Source organism: Orcinus orca, chromosome 9, assembly GCF_937001465.1.
Source record: "Orcinus orca chromosome 9, mOrcOrc1.1, whole genome shotgun sequence".
NCBI classification, from domain to species: domain Eukaryota; kingdom Metazoa; phylum Chordata; class Mammalia; order Artiodactyla; family Delphinidae; genus Orcinus; species Orcinus orca.
The window spans coordinates 99,076,216-99,094,443 of record NC_064567.1 but is presented as its reverse complement, the minus strand read 5'-3'; the positions used below and the strand labels follow the sequence as shown (position 1 = coordinate 99,094,443).

At 50.1% G+C, this 18,228-nt stretch overlaps 1 protein-coding gene across 3 annotated transcripts in view; it reads left to right on the top strand.

Annotated features, from left to right (window-relative positions):
• The window catches only part of EGFR (epidermal growth factor receptor), a 192,954-nt gene extending 175,249 nt beyond the window's left edge, over positions 1 to 17,705 (top strand). The window contains exons 21-28 of one of the 3 annotated variants that reach the window (XM_033411328.2): positions 1,807 to 1,962; positions 2,793 to 2,868; positions 5,891 to 6,037; positions 7,433 to 7,530; positions 9,017 to 9,184; positions 9,571 to 9,618; positions 10,305 to 10,407; positions 11,109 to 17,705. In XM_033411328.2, the coding sequence (XP_033267219.1) occupies positions 1,807 to 1,962; positions 2,793 to 2,868; positions 5,891 to 6,037; positions 7,433 to 7,530; positions 9,017 to 9,184; positions 9,571 to 9,618; positions 10,305 to 10,407; positions 11,109 to 11,470 (1,158 nt within the window). In that variant the 3' untranslated portion in view covers positions 11,471 to 17,705. Of the gene's footprint in view, positions 1 to 1,806; positions 1,963 to 2,792; positions 2,869 to 5,890; positions 6,038 to 7,432; positions 7,531 to 9,016; positions 9,185 to 9,570; positions 9,619 to 10,217; positions 10,408 to 11,108 lie in introns of all 3 variants that reach the window. The other 2 variants (XM_004283008.3, XM_033411327.2) reach the window with 2 other exon arrangements.
• Positions 17,706 to 18,228: the final 523 nt, after the last annotated feature.

The following is an 18,228-nucleotide window of genomic DNA, read 5'->3' as shown; positions in this document are numbered from 1 at the left end:
TTCTTTTCCCCCAAGAAAAGAAAAACATTAAAGGCTTCGAAAATAGCCCTCAAAGACTAACTCCTGGGTAGTGTCTTTATAAGATCCTGTTTTCCTGTGATGGCTAGTTTAACTCTAGAAGGAAAATTTGTAAACTTCACTTTGATGTGACAAGTTAATTAGTAATTTTTACCTAATATCTTATGCAAAAGGAAGCAATGAATTTGCCAGAAAATTTGGGATCTATCCTTATCTACAGAGGTATTCCCTGCATTTGCACTAAAATGAAGAGAGCTACATGCAAAAGGCTCGAGAGTAATGCAGAGTTGGTTTTGCCCATTCATTTCCATTTTGTGCCCTTCGGTAAGCATTTCTGTGGTGTCTGCCCTTCACTGGAGGAGAGTTCATGAGTGTCGGCTGTAAAGGAGGCTGGAAATGTGGTCCACCTCCCTAGCTGGGGAGAGGAGAGGCGCCTTTGTGAGCAAGTAGGAGAGGACGTGGTTCCAGCCACACGGGCCGTGTGCAGAACTTGACCCTCCGGCTTCGCTTCTCCTGCCTGCCCGTCTGGCCCTGCACAGGGGCGAGGGCTGCCAAGCTCATGTCAACGGGTTAGAGCTTGCGAGGGTCCAAGGGAAGCTTGGCTCAGCTGGGCAGGCTTCAAGCCATGAATAGGGGCAGGAAGTGAGCCCGCCTGTCAGGGGAGAAAGGGCAGGTGACAGAGACACCAAGGAGGCTGTGGACAAGGGCTAGAGGTGAGGGGTCACACAGTTAGCCCTTCGTAGCCGGGGTCCTGCATCTGCAGAGTCAGCCAACCGTGGATCAAAAATATGTGGGAAGAAAATTACAGAAAGTTCCAAAAAACAAAAGTTGAATTGGCTGGATGCAAGCAACTGTTTACATAGCATTTACATTATGTTTACAAGTATGTACATTGTATGAGGTGTTATAAGTAATCTAGTGGTGACTTAAAGTATGCAAGAGGATGTGTGTAGGTAACAAACACTTGCTCCATTTTTTAGAAGGGACTTGAATATCTACGGATTTTGGTTAGGGGGGTGGCAGGGAGAGGGGGTCCCGGAACCAGTCTCATGGGTACCAAGGGCTGACGGTACCTCCGAGGATTCACTATGTCTCGGGCACTGTGCTGGGTACTTCTCAAGTATTCTGTCTTTCTTTCTCTTCCAGCCTTGATTCTGATTACAGCAGTTGTGGAGGCAGCCAGGGAGGGGGTAGGGAGTGGCACCTTGTATCCATAAAAGCAAATTCAACATCCATGTGATTTCAATTTCAAAAAGAGAAAATAAAACAGGACCGAAACCTTCACTGGTAGTGAATCACGTACGACGCTCCAGGAAAGCGTGATGAGAGCCCTGGGTCCTGGGGAGGTGGCGCCCCAGACGCGCTGGCGCAGGGAAGGCGAGGCCGGGCAGGTGGGGTCGGCTGTCCCCAGCAGGAAGCAGCGTGTAACCAGGTCACGGCCCGACGGCGGGGCTCCTGCTGCGTCACTGGCTTCTTCTATTTGTTCAGCTGAGTTTGAAACTTGAGTAACTGGATGGAGATAAGGTAGTAAGTCAGCAGCTAGTTATGTCTTCATCTCTTCCCCTTTTCGTCCGTGGAGCAGGTAGACTCTGGTCACTGATGTTACCAGGTACAAGTCACTGTGTCCGTGGAGGGCAGTCCGTCCGCAGGCAGGCTCCGGCTCGGAGGCTGTCGCGTACGTGACGCTGCACCCTGCGCTGGGGCGCCCGCCCTCTGTCTGATCCCCGCTGCGCCCTCCAGGGGAGCCCGCTGAGCACCCGCCCCTCACCGCGCCCCCCCGTGTTGCAGGGCATGAACTACCTGGAAGACCGGCGCCTGGTGCACCGAGACCTGGCGGCCAGGAATGTGCTGGTGAAGACGCCGCAGCACGTCAAGATCACGGATTTCGGCCTGGCCAAACTGCTCGGCGCCGAGGAGAAAGAATACCACGCGGAGGGGGGCAAGGTAAGGCGCGGGCCTGTAAAGGGCGAGCACTGCCCTGCCAGCAGGCTGACCCGGGTGGGGCCACCCTCGGGGCCTGCTGGGTGAGCTCACAGCTGCCACCAGCACCCGGGTCCAGCCAGGCTCTTCTGGCCGTGCAGCCAGAGCTGCCCGCGGAGCAGGACTTGCTGGGAAGGTGCGTAAAGAGGTTTCTGACACACCCAGAGGCCAGAGGCGGTACACGTGAGCTCAGCTCCATCGCTAGGTGACCGTTAGCCAAGGGTAGGTGTCAACCTCCCAGTCCTGGGTAAAGCCCCTCTCAGAAGAACAGCTGGGAGAGCGGCACGGAAAGGGCCCCATGTTGTTCCAGCAGCTCCTGAGGGGCGCTGGCCGCGGCCGCATTGGCTTCTTCCTCTCGGACGGGCCCGGGGCTTCTCCAGGGGGCTGTCCCAGCAGCGAGGGGTGCGGGGGTCCTGATAGGCCCTCCAGAACGCCCTGGCTCAGCTGCTCCCGTCTTTGCTCTCACTGTGGCCCGCACGGCTCCAAGCAGCTAGCCCTGCAAACAGCCACAGACGCAGGGCACAGCCAGGGCCCCCAGCCGCCAGCACGCGCACCCAGCTCAGCAGAACAGCCCACAGACCAAAGGGCCCCAGCTCTGGGCCTGACAGAGGCCCTGTTCTCTACCAGACTAAGCCTCTCCCTACCGGCTGGGAAGGTGCACTGGGCTGGGCTGGGCTGGGGGTGGCCCGGCGTCCTCACCTTTGTCGCTTGTAATTTATTCCGGTGTGATTCCTTTTTTTCAACAGAGGGGAGCTAACTGTTGTCTTCTTACTTTTCTCTCTCATCATCCCAAGGTGCCTATCAAGTGGATGGCTTTGGAATCAATTCTACACCGAATTTATACCCACCAGAGTGACGTCTGGAGCTACGGTGAGTCGAAATCCCGAGGCTGATGAAGCAGGGCTGGGGCTGCACTGGCTTGTGCTGTTCACGCACGTTGTGCGCTCTGCCGTCCAGGACGGTGACTTAACAATCACATGATCGCCACTGTCTGTCTGTTGTACTAGAAAACGTGAAAAAGGAAACTGAGTCTAACTCCCGTACCAAGTGTCACTGGAGAGAACAGTGAGCTTGTCAGGAGAGCGGGTAACGGGAGGGAAGGAACCTGAACCTAGGAGACGCCTGTACCCCCAAATCAAACCAAAGGTGACCTCTTGCCCTGAATCTGAAGTGAACCAAAGGGAGATGACAAATCAGGTTTCATGGGGAAGAGTTTCCCGGTAGAGAAATGTGGTTTTATGATGGACTAACTGGCGGTGGTTTTGGTTTCATATAGTGAGTGGTCATCTTTGTGTATCAGAGAGAATGGCTTCAGGAAATGCACTGTGAGGGTGTGTTTGTGGGGAAGTGTGAGGAAAGGGAAATAGTTACTGTTTCCAGCTCTCGTGAAGGCCGTCTCGTCGGGGTCTGATTCTTCTTCCTTCAAAGCCCACGCAGCCCTGCGCTCCGTCCTCTGACGGGCTTCCCTGTCTTCAGACACACCTTTCACGCTCTCGCCTCGTCCTCTGTACAGAGCATTTCCTGAGTCCGCAGGGGCCTTGCCTTCCAGGAAGGCATTTCCACTGGCTGCCGTGCTGGGGTGCTTCCACCTCTGTTACTGCAGGCAGTCCTCCCTGCCACCCAGAATCAGCCCAAAGGTTGCAAAACACCTGATCTGCACTGAACTATGTATGCATCAGCAGCCTATCCCAGCTATGAAAGCAACAGAGGTGAAGGGGTCACCCACCTCCATGGAAACGTGTATTTGGGGAGAGCAATAGTGAAAGGAATCTCCAAGAGGAATTTAGCCATTATCACAAAAACAAAATCATTCAGGAGATTGTCCATTTAGCATTTCTTTCATAGCATTATTAACTTCCTAATAATCCGAATGCATTTTTAAAAATTGCATGGGTCTTTGTCTTCTCTGCTATAATGTAAGCTTTACAAAGACGGAGATCTTTGTGAATGAATAAGTGAATTTTCATTTATACCTGTGAGCTGAGCTGCTCACAATGAACTAGATAAGGAAATAAAGCCATTCTGATGCCTTATTTTCAGTCATGTTCAAGAAATGTCTACTCCCCCAGAGGGATGGGAAGAAATGCCGCTTTCCCATTTGTGGTCCTGCCCAGAGCTGTCATTGTCATTGTCACAGCCCAAGCCACCCCACCCCCACCCCCACTGACACCAAGGAGGGGCTCCTCCTGGGTCTTCTCTGGGCTTGTTTTACACCCACTCATCTATTCTCCAAACAGCAGGAAAATGTATTTTTAAACTACATTAGACGTTCGCTTCTCTGCTTAACATCCTTCTTTGGTGTTCCACATATGTTCCAGATAAAACCTGAGCCCCTAACCGTGACCAGTTAGGATCAGAAGTGGTCTGCCTTTCCCAGCCTACCGGCTGCGCTCTCCCCTGGCCCTGTGTGTCCACTCGCAGCGCACACTTGGGCCACGTTTTGTCCAGTAAATGAAAACTCTCCAACTCAGTGACTTAATCCCTGTGAATGATTACAACCGACATCAGAAAGTCAGCATCACCACGGGGGCGCCGTGTCTTTCGTCTCAGTGGAAATCATGTTGTCAGTGATTCTAATCTGCTGTCCTGGCAGTACACCAGACCTGTTACAACATGAACCTGAGTTTTTAGGCTAAAAACATATCCTGTTACTCCACTGTCTAGGCTCCAGTCGAGGCAAAATAGTTTAGTCAGTTAGGGACCTATGTGTTCCGCTTAGGAGTTGAAAAGAGAGAGAATTCATAGCACCTTCCAGCCCCACTCACACCCCACAACCGGCTACACACACCGCCCTCTTTCACCATTTGTTCTGAAACCTGAAAAGCTGCCTTCCCGCAGGAATTCATTGTGTGTGTTTAAACGCAATGTCTAAACCTAGTTAGAGGAGGACCAATCGACTTTAAAGATCTGGACATGAGATTTTCTTTCTTTCATCAAGTCCATATTGACTCCGTGGTGGGCAGGACAGAAGAATCTATTTTCTTGTCCCTGGACCACTGCTTTTCTTCATTCTTCAGCCTTGCATTTTGCGTGTTAGTTCAGGTCATTCGGTTTTGGAATGACCTCTGAAAAATCTATGCAGATCCGTGGTGATACGCATTTAGAAGCCAATCTCAAGAAAAGGGGGGGTTAGACTAGTTGGAGACCAGGAAGGCCCCGGGTTCCTGTGTCTGGTCCCTCCCTGTGTGGTCTGGGAACCCAGGCTCAGGCCCACTGCACTCATCGCTAGTGGCACCTTGCTGTCCAGGTGGGGACATACTCCCCACGGCATTTGTGTGTTTCTGGAGCAGAGAATTCCATCAAGGGAGGCACGGAGATGGAAGGACCATCAGAACTTCGGAACAGTCTTAAAAAACACCAATTCTAAAATTACTCCTACTTTGACTTTTTTAATCATGATGATTGATTGATGTTGAAATTAAAAGTATGGGGTTTTTATATTTATCAGAAGGAACACAGGGGGTTTTTCTTCCAGTTTTTTTATTCTTTAAAAGCACAGTTTATAACCTTGCTGGTAAGTCACCTGGGGCCGATGATGTCTGGGTGTGGCACTCCAACTCCACAGACCGCAATCTGTATGTTTCAGAGTGGTGGTATTCCCTTTGCTGTTATTACTAAAGTTTACTATTTATGGGCTGCTTACTATTTGCCTGGGATCGTCTGAACATTGCAGTTGTGTTATCTTGTTTGGTCCTCGCAACTGTCCTATGAGGCAGACGCTGTCATCACCCCCCTTTACAGGGAGCTGAACTGAGACTTCCAGCATCAAGCAAATTGCCCAAGGGCACAGACATGGGTTTTTAAACCTTAGAAACAGTATGTCAACAATGATGACTAAAGACAAGGTGCAGTGATTATTATTGACTCACACAGCAACGCTTCTTCCTCTTAGGAGTCACCGTTTGGGAGTTGATGACCTTTGGGTCCAAGCCTTACGACGGGATCCCCGCGAGTGAGATCTCAACCGTCCTGGAGAAGGGAGAACGCCTGCCTCAGCCGCCCATCTGCACCATCGACGTCTACATGATCATGGTCAAGTGTGAGTGGCCGGCTGCACCTGGCCCTGGGCTGCCCTGAGCCAAGCGCCCCAGGCCTTCGATGCCCTGAACGCATGCTGTCACGGTCCATAGGCAGGCACATCTGTAAACACCCCCTCAGACACTTCTGGAAGCACTTACCTGACGCACTGAGCGCTGTGAGCTGACGTTTGCCCATGTTCACAAGCAAACAAGTAAAATCCAAGTCCCCCATAAGCCATTGCACCAAAATATTCTTCTCTCTGAGTTGCTCAGTGAAAAAGCTGCCCCACTTTTTGAAGCCTGTTACCAGAGAGACTGTTTTTAAATGCCTAACAATGAGTAACCACAAGAGGTTAATAGAATCGGCATTTCTGCTTTGACGTAAATCTTTTCAGATAGTGGATTTATGTGAGGCCTTCTGCAGTGGGAGCAAGTAAACATTTTAATCCAAGTAAGAATGTGTAGCTTGATGGTGATACTACCGCGCCATCAGAATCACAAGTTCAGTAGGCTCTGCGGGTCACATTACATGTATGATGAGCATTTATACAGAAGGTAGCACAGGGAATGTGATCGAGTTAATGTAAATATTAAGCCTTTCTGAACTTTAGACCACAGAGTTAATCATTTTTAACGTCCTTGCTTAAGGTTGCGGAAGCTGGGATCCAGAGAGGTTACATGATTTGTGTAAGGTCACATAGCAGTCTGGCCCAGAATAGCTTGACGTCCTGCTGATAGAAAATAAATAACCCTCAGGAATCAGGAGGATTTCCAGTCGATAGCTGTTCCTCCGGCATGTTTAATCTAGACTTGGATCATCGTGTACTCAAATGCACTGGCACGGCTGACAGAAGTATCCCCACCATGGAAGGCACCGAAGCACCCCTGTCACGTGCACATGTGATTGCTTCAGTGTGTAATACAGTGAAAGCACCAGGGTGTGGAATTCCCAGACGCCGAGGTTCTTAAGAAAGTCCCTAATTTTCCCTAAACCGAATCTGGTTTCCAGCTTACTAGACTGCTGAGTGAATATGGATGAGGGTGAAGGTCAAGGGAGGGCTTTACTGAGAGACCTGGACTCAGGGCACCCTCCAGTCCGAGCAGTTCACAGAAAGCAGCGCATATCCTGCAGTCACTTAAGGTGATGACACCAGAATGCTGGCCCTTGGAAGGGGAGGTGCAGGAACTTAGAGCATGTTATTGTCATTCTGACTCCGATATGTGATGTCATCATGGTCTTTAAACAGTAATCAGTGCTGGTTTGCCAAGACTGAAAATCCTGTCACAGAGATTAGGTTTCGTCCTCGTTTATTTGTCTAAAAGAATCTCACCGTAAGTGCTCTCTCTCAGCGATGCCATCTTTATCACTTCTTTCAGCGCTCTAATTGCACTGACTTTCCTCCTTCCTTCCCCAGGCTGGATGATTGATGCAGATAGTCGCCCGAAGTTCCGTGAGTTGATCATTGAATTCTCCAAAATGGCCCGAGACCCCCAGCGCTACCTTGTCATCCAGGTACCAGATCCCAGTCTGCACACCCACTGGGAAAATCCGTCTAATATGCATCAAATGTCACTGTGCTCCGTCCGGTGCCGACACAGCCTCCCCGTCTCGCAGGTCACACCATTAATCCTCAGTGCATTAGAACAAGCGCAGCCCAAGCTGTGGACTAAGTGGAGTGCGCCGTGGGGCCCTCAGCTCCATCTGCCACCCCTGTGAGCCCCTCACACTCAGCTCATATCATGGTCCCCTTAGCCAAAGCCTTATGTTGCTCTCCTGGAGGACCAGGGCTTTGGTGTCGGGCAAACCAGGGCTTTGGTGTCGGGCAAACCTGGCTTCAGATCCCTGACTCTGTACTTACAACGTTAGGTTAACAAAACTAAGCTCACAGAGCTGCTTTAAAGATTCAGTGAAATAATACATGCAAAACACTTTGCAAAACGCCTAAAGGTTCTGCTTAGCAATTGCAGGGTGTGTGTGTTGGAGGGGAGGGACCCCGCACCACCAAGCAAGCAGTTCTCCAGCACCAGCTGGTGTCCTTCAGTTCAGCTCGATCTGACACTGTCCACCTGGAGACAGCGTCAGATCCCACAGTCCTCCAGGGCCGCTTCCCCTCCCCCCAGGTCACATGCCCGTCCCAAGTCCAGGTTGTCCCCTGGGCATCTGACCATCTGGCAGAAGGTTCCCACAACCCCCTCCTTGGGTTCCATTAATTTGCTAGAGTGGCTCTCAGAACTCAGAGAATCTTTTTACTTACTGGACCACTGGTTTACTCTAGAAGGGTATAACTCAGGAACAGCCAGACAGAAGAGATGCAAGGGGCAAGGCATGGGGGAAGGGCGCAGTTTCTGTGCTGTCTGGGTGCACCACTCTCCCCAGATCTCCAGCGGTTCACCACCCCGAAGCTCTGAACCCTGTCCTTTCGGGGTTTTATGGAGGCTTCATTACATAGGCCTGATTAAATCATTGGTCATTGGCAGTAGCTTCGACCCCTAGTCCCCCTGCGCTCCCTGGAGGTTAGGGGCGAGACTGAAAGTTCCGACCGTGTGATCACATGGTTGTCTCCACTGGCCACCAGCCCCCATCTTTAGGTGCTTCCAGAAGTCTCCTGGTTAATGTAAGAGACACATAGGGAATTCCAGGGGTTTAGGAGCTCTGTGCCAGGAGCAGGGAAGATGACCAGATGTGTATTTCTCATTGTACACAGCACAGCACTCAGTGAATGCTGCGGCTTTGGCCCTTCCTTTTTCCTCCTGAGCTGTCTGCATTTCCTTTGAGGACTTTGAGACATCAGGGAATTTTCAGTGTCTTAGTTCCAGGTCTGGGGACATGGAAGGAGGAGCTGTACTTCAAGACCCGGGCAGGGGGAGGGGGGACGAGTGTATTAGAACTAAATTGGCAAACACACAAGCACCTGCTGACAGCAGACCTGCCTCGACAGCCAGTGGGTGGAACAGCGGCTCTCTGGACCTTTCTAATAGTCTCACAATGTCTGTGCCAGGGGGACGAGAGGATGCATTTGCCAAGCCCCACGGACTCCAACTTCTACCGCGCCCTGATGGACGAAGAGGACATGCAAGATGTCGTGGATGCGGACGAGTACCTCATCCCCCAGCAGGGCTTCTTCCACAGCCCCGCCAGCTCCCGGACGCCCCTCCTCAGTTCTCTGGTACCAAAGTCACTCTTGTTCAAGCTCTGCCTCCTGGTTTGAACAGGTTGAGTTTTAGCAAAAAATGATACCCGTCTTGTGGAACTCACGCAGAGACAAAGAAGTAGACGTTAACCAGGTGGTAAAGGCAAAATCAGAATGAAGCAATTCAGTGTATTAATTATCTTACTGCATTGCAACAACTGGGTCATCCCCTTTTCTGGTCCACTAAGGAACAGCGTTAAGTCAGAACTAAATCTAGTTTCTCTAAAGCTAACGAGTCAAGACGAAATCAAGCCCCTTTAACCGCGCCCACGCCCGGAGGCCACCCCCCACCCCCCGTCCTGCTCCCAGTGGGGATGGGCGAGCGTCCACATGCACCGTAAACAGCTGTGATTCTTTTTCAGAGCTCCACCAGCAACACGCCCACTGTGGCTTGCGGTGATAGAAACGGGGTAGGTATCAACTCCTGTAAAGCAGAACTAAATAACAGCTCTGTACCATGGCTCTATTAGACATAAGAAATGCCCACCCTAACTCAGAAAGCTGGGATTTTCCTTCCTGTGTTGTTTGATCCCTACCCTAAGGCCAGCAATTAGCTATCACTTACCAAAATGCTACTGAAAATAGAGTTGAAGGACAGCACGTCGTGCAGGTCACGGACCTGGCAGTTGTTAAGAGATGCGAACGGTCGGGCCAGCACCCCGCACCTGCTGACTCAGGATCTGCGGGGAGGGGCCTGGCCGTCTGTATGTGAGCCCACCTTGCAGGTGATGCTGTTGCTTGGTGTGTGAAGCCTTGATTAGACCCACACTCACCAGTGTAGCAGCCACCAGCCACATGTGGCTGCTTAAGTTACAATTGAAAATTCAGTTCCTCACACATGTGGTTAGTAGCTACCGCGTGGACGAGCACAGATTACGGAACATGTCTGTCATTGCAGAAAGCCCTGCTGGACGGCCCCGGCCAGGGCCGTGCCACTTGCCCTGGGGTCTGTGGGCCGCCTGTGGGTGGTGCGGGTCCTCTCCTAGACCTGCTGAATCATTATCTGCAGGTGAACGGGCTGTCAGGTGATCCTGATACCCCCGCCGAAGTGAGCGGCACTGGCTGGAGTAACCTTGCCTCATCTCCTCCCCAGCAGAGCTATCCCCTCCAGGAAGATAGCTTCTTGCAGCGGTACAGCTCAGACCCCACTGGCACCTTGACCGAGGACAGCATAGATGACGCCTTCCTTCCAGCACCCGGTGAGTGCCTCGCTCTGGAAGCAGCCATGCCCCTGGGCCCCCGTCCCCAGTGCCCCGGCCAGCTGCTGCTTTCGAGCTGGTCCGGAGGTGGGGCCCATGGCACGCGTGCAGACACGATGGATGGAGGAAGAGGCCGATCGACAGAAACTGCTAGGCGTGTGCACGGGTCTCTGAGGGGCTCAAGGCATGTCCAGGTTGTCTATAGAATGAATCTGCACATTTTCTAGAATTGAAGCAAACAGCAGAGATATACATGTGTGAGTGTGTGAGCATGTGTGGGGGTGTGTGTGACACATTTGATCTCTGTTCTCTCTCCTGGCTCCATTCTTGGCCTGTGAAACATGTATTTCCCTAATCTAAGCTTTATCCACACAGACCCACACACACAGACCCACACACACAGACACACACACACACAGACACACACACACACACACACACACACACACACACACACCCCCTCTCTCTCAAGGGAGGCTGTCCTCTGAGGACTTTAAATTGGCAAAAGATAAACGTGCCCATTGCTTTGAGAAGGACAGAAAACAGCGCAATTTACTTTAGCCAGAGAGTCGTCTCCCCAGGCTTCCCTGCTTCTGTCACCCGTTGCCTCATTGAAGAATATTCACGGCTTCAGAATGAGCCGTGGAATCCTGCTTAGGATGATGCTTTGCTGATTACGTCTGATTTCTTTTCAATTTCAGAATACGTAAACCAGTCTATTCCCAAAAGGCCCGCGGGCTCTGTCCAGAACCCCGTCTATCACAATCAGCCTCTAAACCCGGCTCCAGGCAGAGACCCTCACTACCAGAATTCCCACAGCAATGCCGTGGACAGCCCTGAGTATCTCAACACCACCCATCCCGCCTGCACCAACGGTGTGCTCGACGGCCCTGCCCTCTGGGCACAGAAAGGCGGTCACCAAATTAACCTGGACAACCCTGACTACCAGCAGGCCTTCCTTCCCAAGGAAGCCAAGTCAAATGGCATCTTTAAGGGTTCTGCCGCTGAAAATGCAGAATACCTAAGGGTAGCACCAGCGGGCAGCGACCTTACCGGGGCCTGACCACGGAGGACAGCCTCAGCCCTAAAAAGTCCAGCCCCTTCATTCCCCAGGACCAAGCCACGGCAGCTACTCAGTCCCGTCAGCCATACTCACATTAACTCTTGGACCCATGGACTGGTTTGGCCACATCTGCCGTGATCAGCCCATCTTTCAGCCAACAAGTGCCCCCGACTCGGATGCACTTAGGGGAGCTGCAGGGACATTCCTTTGTCTTCAGACTGTGAGGCTTCCACAAAAGGCATCCAGAAAGAATGTTGTCCATTTGGGCAGAAGTTCACCTTTCAATGAGGTATATTTGAAAAACACTAAATATGTTTAAGGAGTTTTATTGCTTGGGGACCTCTGGGGTTTTGTCATTGATTTTGCTCTCAATGGGCTTGTCCAATGAGGGACAGTCTTGCTCGTAGCACCTGTGGCACTGAGTTGACCCAGGCCCACCTGTGACCGAGAAGCAAGGGTCAGCCTTCCAGCTAACGCTTGATTCCATTGGCTCCACTTGGAGACTCTTCCACTGCAAGACAGTTGAATAACGAACCAGTCCTCTGGATCCTAAGCAGGCCCGATTGGTACTATATCAAATCACGGCAGGTGCGAGAGGATAAGCCACTTGGAACTCTTCCTGGGCAAGGAAGAAACAGAGGGGGTGGAATTCTTCCTCAGACTTACTTTTATATGAATGTCTCCATGGTACTTAACTCTCCATTGGTTGACCCGTGTTTTCTGATTACAAGTATCAGATTTGTTTCTTTTCCATTCCACTGCGGTGAAGTTCAGCATGCTTTCCCTGTCAGCAGGCGGGGACGGTAACCAAGATCGGCTCATATTTCATTCGTCAGCATTCAGACCAGTTGCCTTTAATTGAGATGGAATGACAGTGCAAAAAGGGACCAATCCCCCAGATGTGAGTCTCAGAGGAAATACATCAGGTCCTTTGGGGGTCAGGGGACAGGCATGTATCGGGAGACTGCAAGAACGAAGCTGCTCTTACAACTTTTAGCTCCCCCCGACAAAAAAAAAAAAAATTTGTTCAAGCTACTCACGGAAGATAGTTTTCTTTTTATTTCACTTCCAGGCTTTTTTCCTCCAAGGGTACTTTGCCCCTCACTGGCAAGCGGCCCCGAAGCTCCTCCTTCCCTTGGTAAGCTGAAGGGTCCAGGCTCTGGGGCAGCTCTGCGGAAATGTCTCGCCCTCACCACCACTGGCACGCTTTAGAATAGAGACAGCAGTTTGTGTCGTGTGGAATTCAAGCGGTAAATATGAAATTTAATTTGATGATACTGCCTTCATAGCATCTATAGGCATGTGAGAAGAAGAAAACAATTTCCCCTTAAAATAACTCCCTGTAATTGGAGGACCTGCTGCTTAGGACACCAGCATTTTCTCACCCGTGTCCCCGCACCCTGACTGTTAACACCCTTCTTGGTAGACAGTGTTATAAACACTCTTAGTCAACACCCACCTCAGCCAGGAAGAAGTGTTTCAGACAATATTTTCAGCCGCCCATCCCACATCCCACATACACAATTTTCCTTTAGCTTTTAAGTTATTTATTGACTCAGATGGATCAGGGCCCCAGTTTTGTTACCAAAGTATTTTATCTTGTCTCAGTGGAAATATAAACTATATTCAATTCAATTCCATCACATCGTGTTCCAAATACCCTTGAACACCTTACCAGCCTGGCATAGGTACTGAAGATAAACAAAACATAATCCGTGATTCCACGAAATTCACAATTTAGCGAAGAAAACTGACTCACAAACGCCAGCCTTAAAACGATATGACACATGCCAGACGTGACATGTCAGCCCAGCACCGTGACAGCACAAAGCAGGGAGTAAGGGGGACCGGGTCCTGGAGGAGCCGTGGTGGAGTTGGGTTAAAAGACCCCCCCCCCCCAAGGCGTCAGCCACTGGAAAATGGAAAGTGCGTTCCCAGCAGAGGGAGCCTCAACCACGGAGGCATCTGCCGCAGGAACCACTCGTGCAGCCGGTCTGCAGGCCCACTGCCCCTTCCGGCCTGGGAGTTACATTCCCCAAGGGCCCTTCGGGTCCGTCCCCACGGGGGATTTGAAAATGATTTGAGGAAAGATTAAACAACACCTCTTAAGAATCTGAAATTTTATGTCCTTGTCAGTAAACCACTTTCATTATTTATTCACCTCAGAACATAAATACTTTAGCCCACGATTTATCCAGCCCTGAGAAACGATTCACATTCTGCTGTCACTTACTTGTCAGGAAACAGATGGTGAGGGAGGACCACAGGGTGCTGGTCCCACTGCAGCGCTAAAACCCTAGTATTTTTGTAATTTGAAATACTTTACTATAACATAATAAAACAGCGAGAACTATTCAGCTTTTTTCTTCCTTGTATTTCAGTTTTCCTGCATAAAATGTAGTTGCTAAATTCTCTTAAAGATTGTGTTTCCTAGAATGGTCTCACTATGTCTGTCCAAGGAGGTGCAGGGGGGCCTGTAGATGCTTCAGAGCCCAAGAGAGCCTGAGTCCAGTCCGGGGGTCCCTGGGAGGTCAGGAGGGGGGCTCCCAGGGCTCCAGGATTCCCACATCGTGGCTCTGACTGGCCAGACCTCAGGGCTTAACGCTCACCCCTTTGGTTCCTCCTAGTTGACACGAGGCCCCGAGGTCCCGCAGAGAGCCTGTCTTCTGTTTCCTCCCCAGCCATCCCTGGAACCCTTCCCCACGGCTCAGCTCCAGACCAGGCCTTTGGACACAGGTCAGGGGGAAGTAAGAGTCGGAGGCTAACATTTACAGCTGACCCTTGAACAACACGGGTGCGGGTCTCTTTAGGCGTGGGTTTTTTCACTAGTGAACATGGCAGTTCTACGCGAGCCCCAGCTGGCTGAATCCTCACATAAAGAACCGGAGGCTGCAGAGCGCCGACTTGCTAAAGTTACCGGCGGGTCCACTGCTCAGAAGGGTCAGCACCCCAGCCTGAGTCATTCCAGGGTCAGCTGTCCAGTGGGCCTTACACACATCCTCTCACATAATCTTTAAGGAGTCCCTGTTGTCACACTCTATGAAAAATTGTTCTGTCACCTCAGGGAGACAGAGGCGAATCTTCCAAACTCTAGGTTTGCTCTGGTCCGAGTTGTCACTGCTTCTACAGCTAGGGGCACGGTGGTGGAGACAGCCGGTTGCATTCCAGTTGACACTAAGGCTTAGGTCTTTGTTGAAAGTTCTTAATTTTGAGCTTTAGTCCTCCCCCGCCTCCACTGCAGACAGACGTGAATCATGAATTGCAGAAGCACAAAGGTCGTGGTTCTCAGGCTGGCTGCCCTTGGGAGTCTCCTGGGTCCCAACCAAAAAGGGTCTGAATTTGTCTCAGGGCAGCCTGGGCCCAGGGAGTTGCAGAGCTCCCCCAGGTGACTCTAATGAGCACCAGAGTTTGGGAAGCAGCCGTGCTAAGGAAAGGCTCTGCAGGGGAGACTCAGCCTTGGGCCGGCGGCCTCCCGCTCGTGGCGCGCTCAGCGTGTAGGATGCGGCTGCTCGGTTTCAGTGACACGGTTCTCACCCTTGCTGCCCACCAGGACCCCCTGTGAGCTCAAAAGGACCAAGTGAATGGGAATTCTACGGGCTCCCCATGTGATTGTAATGGGCAACCAGAGTTGAAACCCTCATCTCTAAAGTCACCTTCCCTTGTACAAGCCTAGGCGTCTACACCGTGCCCCCAAGTCAGGGCAGAATCAGAGAAACTGTGTGTGTGGAAGAGATTCCTGAGGCAGGGCCAGAACGAGCCCACAGTCCCTGGTGTGCCTGGAGACTCAGCCACTGGTGGCCATTCCAGAAGCCTCTAATTCCTTGTCACCAGCAGCTGACTGATCCTGAAAGTGGCAGATACCCAAATCTGAGCCTTGAGAAAGCCCTGGACAGTTTCATTTCCTAAGAAGTATTAGAAAAATCCATCTCCTGCTGCAGGGAATGAGCTGCTCACCCAAAGCGACAGCTGTTGAACTTGCCCTTAACCTCTACTCTGCATTTCTTTCCTGGTGACGAGCACATTATTACGACATAATGATCTGTGTTTTTTCTTTGCTGGGGCTGTAAAACCTTAGTGAATAGAAACCCCTACCTCTCTCACCAATCACACCGGCTGCATCAGGAGCACAGATTTTTTACTATTAAAGACACATTCCAACAAGATTTTTAAACGTAAGCCTATTTTTGTAACTTTTTTCAGCACTGAACTTTGTAAGGTGTATTTATAGGAAAACTCACTTTTCTACTAAAAGAAATAGCTTACCTTAGAAAGACTGCAAGAGAATCAAAATTTGAAACGGAAATTTTTGTTTAAAGGGATTTGACTGAAACAAGAGGAAATTCTCTTCTCTCTCATAAAAAGGCACAACATCATTGCAGAGCTAGGCTAGGTCGTTGTCCTGATGAAGAGGAGACTCGTTTTTATATCTATAAAGTGAGAAAAAGGGGGAAAGCACATTTAGTTTCTTGGTCTGAAGCAGGTTCATTTGACTCTGGGGCAATTCAGTGGGAAAGAATCACTGACAACTAATACACAACTTCAGCTGCATGCCGTACTCCACCCATCTGCCAACGGGACCGTGTAAATGTGGGAAAAACAATAGCGGAGCACTTTGTTGGTTTCTCTATCCCAATCTGACTTTGATGCAAAGGATTTTATTTTTGTATTTACCATTGATATGCAATTACAATATAGACGAGAAATACCAGCAGAGCCCTAATAATGTTTAGCATGTTTGATGAATGCCACCAAAGGTCTTCCAAACTAAGCCGTTCCCACACCCTAGGGATGGGGTTCTCAACGCCGGCTGCACAGTGAAATCGAGGGGGGAGCTCTTGAAATCTTGAGGCCCAGCCGTGCCTCAGGCCAGCGAAACCCAGGATCTATACTTTGTAAAACTCCTAAAATCATTCTGATGTGCAGCCAAGGCTGAGAACCACCTGCCTAGGGATTAGCCACAGGTGTGTGGACTCGCAGGCAGATTCTGCAGTTGTAGACACCTGAGGACTGAGAGAAGTCCCAAGCACAAACACCCCAGCATTGGACTTCCCTGGTGGTGCAGTGGTTAAGAATCCACCTGCCAATGCAGGGGGCATGGGTTCCAGCCCTGGTCTGGGAAGATCCCACATACCACAGAACACCTAAGCCCATGCGCCACAACTACTGAGCCTGTGCTCTAGAGCCCACGAGCCACGACTACTGAGCCTGTGAGCCTAGAGCCCCTGCTGGGCAACAAGAGAAGCCACCACAATGAGAAACCTCTGCACCGCAACGAAGAGTAGCCCCCGCTCGCCACAACTAGAGAAAGCCTGTGTGCAGCAATGAAGACCCAACACAGCCAAAAATAAATTAATTAAATAAATTAAGTTTTTAAAAAAGCCAGCATCACTTGCCGAGCGTCAGGAACCTGGCTGGACGGGGAGGGTCCAGGGCACGTGCCCAAGCACTAGAGGGGAGAGGGCCAAAAGGAAATACAGAACAGACCCCTTTTTTCCATGTCTTCCATTGAAAGTGGACTGATCGTGAGCATCCTTGCTGCTTGTGCAACCAGCTGGCTGCCCTGCCTGGAGCCGCTGTGCATCCTTTATTGCCCAGGGAGAAGGGAAGCAGTTAGCCACAGAGGGAGCCGGCAAGGAGACTGCATGAGTAGTTGGATGGCATTTGTAAAAACCAGAGCCAATGAGAGGATGCTTGCTTTAAGAAACACGTCTTATATTTTTTTTCTATATTACATCTGGGATAAAATCTGAAGCAATTATTACTATTTTCTCTTCCACAAGCACAATATGCCTTCCGAGATTATACATTCCTATCTGAATTGCCAGCAGAAGTACTAAAAATCCCCACCCTATCACCTGGTAGATAAAACTACACATTTTTAGGTGCGTTTACTTATTTATTTTTTTAAAAAAAGAAACCTTTTGACTTAATTTGGCTACAGAGTAATCTTGCTGTATAATATACACTCTTGGAAACAAAGACATGCTATGGATCTGATGACTGATATTAGAGGTGATGATGTAACTGATTAGCCTCAGACACCAATAACTTCATTTTGAAACAAGCAATACTTTTTATAGCCTCTATATATGGTACGTTTTAACATTGTAAAGTTTTGCTATGATGAAAGCAATATTTGTACAAATGGAAAGCAAGGTTTTCTTTTATATGGTTTACACTGTTGATCAAAACATGTTGATTGTATATGGAGTATTAAAAAATTAGATGTATACTATTCATTGTTCGTTACTCATACTTACCTTATAAAAAATAATATTGCATTCCTGTTAATGCAGTGTTGATATTAGTTATTAATCATATCTGACCTACTGTAGATGCTCTTTCCTGACAACTTTTTAACGTTCATTAATAAACTTTATTTTTAGAGCAGTTTGAGTTTCAACAACTGCAAAACCGAGGAGAAATTATGGAGAGTTACCGTATGCCCTCTGCTCCCCAGGCTTCCCGCTCCCGCCGTCTACACCGTAGGGCCTGATACGCTTCAGCGAGTGGAGCCGTCTCAATGCCGTGTCGTGCAGGGCACACCTCCCAAGATCTCCCCTTCCCAGATCTCCTCCAAGAGAGAGGCCTCCTTGCGGAAGAGATGAGTCTGTAGCAAGGTTGTGTTTCCTCGGGACACCAGAAGTTTGTTGTTGCGATTCTGCTCCGTAATAAACACTGAAAGTCAGAGACGTTCACAAACCACAACCCTGTGCTCGGGCGTCGGGCCCAGCTGCTCCAACTCTCTCCCCATCACC